The 2,098-nt window shown below is 47.3% G+C and overlaps 1 protein-coding gene across 1 annotated transcript in view; it reads left to right on the top strand.

Moving 5' to 3' along the window:
* Nucleotides 1-2,098, top strand: part of CSUI_003791 (dead deah box helicase domain-containing protein) — a gene marked incomplete at its 3' end in the record, with an annotated part of 9,080 nt that continues 6,982 nt past the window's right edge. Inside the window, exons 1-2 of the mRNA XM_068063986.1 lie at nt 1-1,073; nt 1,628-1,920. Coding sequence (XP_067924035.1) covers nt 467-1,073; nt 1,628-1,920 — 900 coding nt within the window. The 5' untranslated portion in view covers nt 1-466. The remainder of the gene's footprint in view (nt 1,074-1,627; nt 1,921-2,098) is intronic.

The following is a 2,098-nucleotide window of genomic DNA, read 5'->3' as shown; positions in this document are numbered from 1 at the left end:
CGAATGATCTGCTATACACTCGAGTGGCTTGCCGAGACACCCGAGTGTCGTTCTTGGACATCTGCCACTTGGGCTTAGCAAAAGCTTGCCCTCCTCCCCTGCCGTCCATTTTGACGTCCATTCATCCCTGAGTTGCTTCTTCTCTCCATCCCGAACAAGCCAGGTGATATCCAGCGGTTCACTCGACATGCCTGCAGTCGGCGTGCTCGTCGAGGGGTGATTGCCTTAACGATGTTGTATGACCCTATCGAGAGAATGTGGCTTCTTTAATTTGTCTTGTTCCAAAGCGTCGCTCTTGCAAGTGTGTTGTGTCTACAAAGCGGGTTCACAAGAAAAGATCAGTTAAAAGCGATGAGAAGCAAGATTGAGAACGGAGTTAATCAGCACCCCCTCCCAAACACCGAAGCGGAATCGTGGCGTGTTTCCCCCCATATCCATCTCCCTCCTTTGCTGATCCATCTTCACAATGGTACATCAGGGGGGGGGAGTAAAGCAGGAAGAAGGAGGAGATGATGAAGGGAGAGAAGAACCTGAGGCTTCCCCCGAGGAAGAAGACGGGCTAAAGCAAGTTCAGCAAGATCTTGTCTCAACACGTAGTACTCCAAGCCAAAAAGCGTCCATTGATTCGTCTACGCAGCAAAGTTCATTTGCCTTTCATGACGCCGTAGAGCCCCACTCTTTCGAAGATAGTAGAAGAGAATACTTCCACAAGACCAACAATAGACTTGACCCTTTTCTTCTTCTTCCTCCTTCTTCGTCTCCTACCCCTGGCAATGTAGACAGCGAGAAGCCGCATCTCTCTCTTCTCGTTCCAGATGAAACTGCGCAGACACCCTTCGCACCTCATCTGCCTCACCAGCGTTCACGAGATGTGCAACAAGAGCAACAGAAAGATGGAGAAGAGTCAGGAGGAGAAGGGCAGGAAAGGGGCGTGAATGCGAAGGCGAAGCAAGTCTTTCTTTTTCCTGACTTCGGTCTCGATTCCTCATTGCTTATGAGCCTAGACAAAACAGGATTGAAGGTACCTTCTCCCGTTCAGGTCTCGGCGATCCCCCGTGCTCTTCAAGGGAAAAGTAAGAAGGAAGCAAAACAATCGATTCTCTCGATGCTCGGATGGTGCGTCTCGAGTCATCTGCTTGTAGACCTCGACCACATGAAGAAGAGGCTGGCTCTGACGTACAGGGTACACCGGAACGATAGATAGCTTTCAGGAAATGTGTAGATAGAGAGAAGAAGCAGTGATAGACTAAAAATAGTACACAGAGAGATAGGATGAGCAAACAGACGAACTCTTGAGACCTGCAGGGATAGATAAATCACGCTCATGTAGATAGATGTACTGATAGATTCAAGATATACGACAAGATATACGAGCATGAGACACATTCTCCCCCTTTTATAAGTATAGGTGACGATGATATAGACGACGTGTATTTGCGTGGAGAGCTCCAAGGTGTGTCATCTACCCTAGTACTAGACAAGTGTGCTCCTTTCTGTTGTGTCGTTCCTCTCTCTTCGTCGCTGTCCAGTGAAGTCTCTCTTCTTTCTCTTTCTCTCTATGTTTCTTTCTTTATGGAGTCTTTTCTTTTCTTTCTCTCTCTCTTTGTCTCTTTTTCTTTCTTTCTAGATTTGCTTGTCCAAGCAAAGTCGGGGACAGGTAAAACCGTTGCCTTTTCTCTTTCTCTGCTTCAACGGCTTATCTGGAGATATCAATCAGACTGTCTACGTCAGACGAACTTATCTTCTTCTTCTTCATCGTCAGGCCTCCTGTCAGCTTCCCTTAAGAGACCAGACGATGAGAAGGAGAAGAAACGGACAACTTTCGGCGTAGCCATGGCCCTTGTCCTAGCACCTACGCGAGAGCTAGCCGTTCAAATAGCCAATGAAGTTCATCGCCTTGCTTGGTTCATGCGAGAGCCTGTAAGCTCTAGACAACGACCTCTGCATAGACCTGTGACGGTCTAGATACCCTTCTATCCATCTTCCCGGACGTTGATACATGTCCCCACGATCTACAAACGTTCGTTGAATGACTCTCTAGCTATCTATCTATCTATCTTCAGTCTATCTATCTGTCTTTAATATATCTTTAATCTAT

The sequence above is a fragment of the Cystoisospora suis genome (assembly GCF_002600585.1).
Source record: "Cystoisospora suis strain Wien I chromosome Unknown contig_1715, whole genome shotgun sequence".
Classification (NCBI taxonomy): Eukaryota; Apicomplexa; class Conoidasida; order Eucoccidiorida; family Sarcocystidae; genus Cystoisospora; species Cystoisospora suis.
This window is presented reverse-complemented; position numbering and strand designations above follow the sequence as displayed.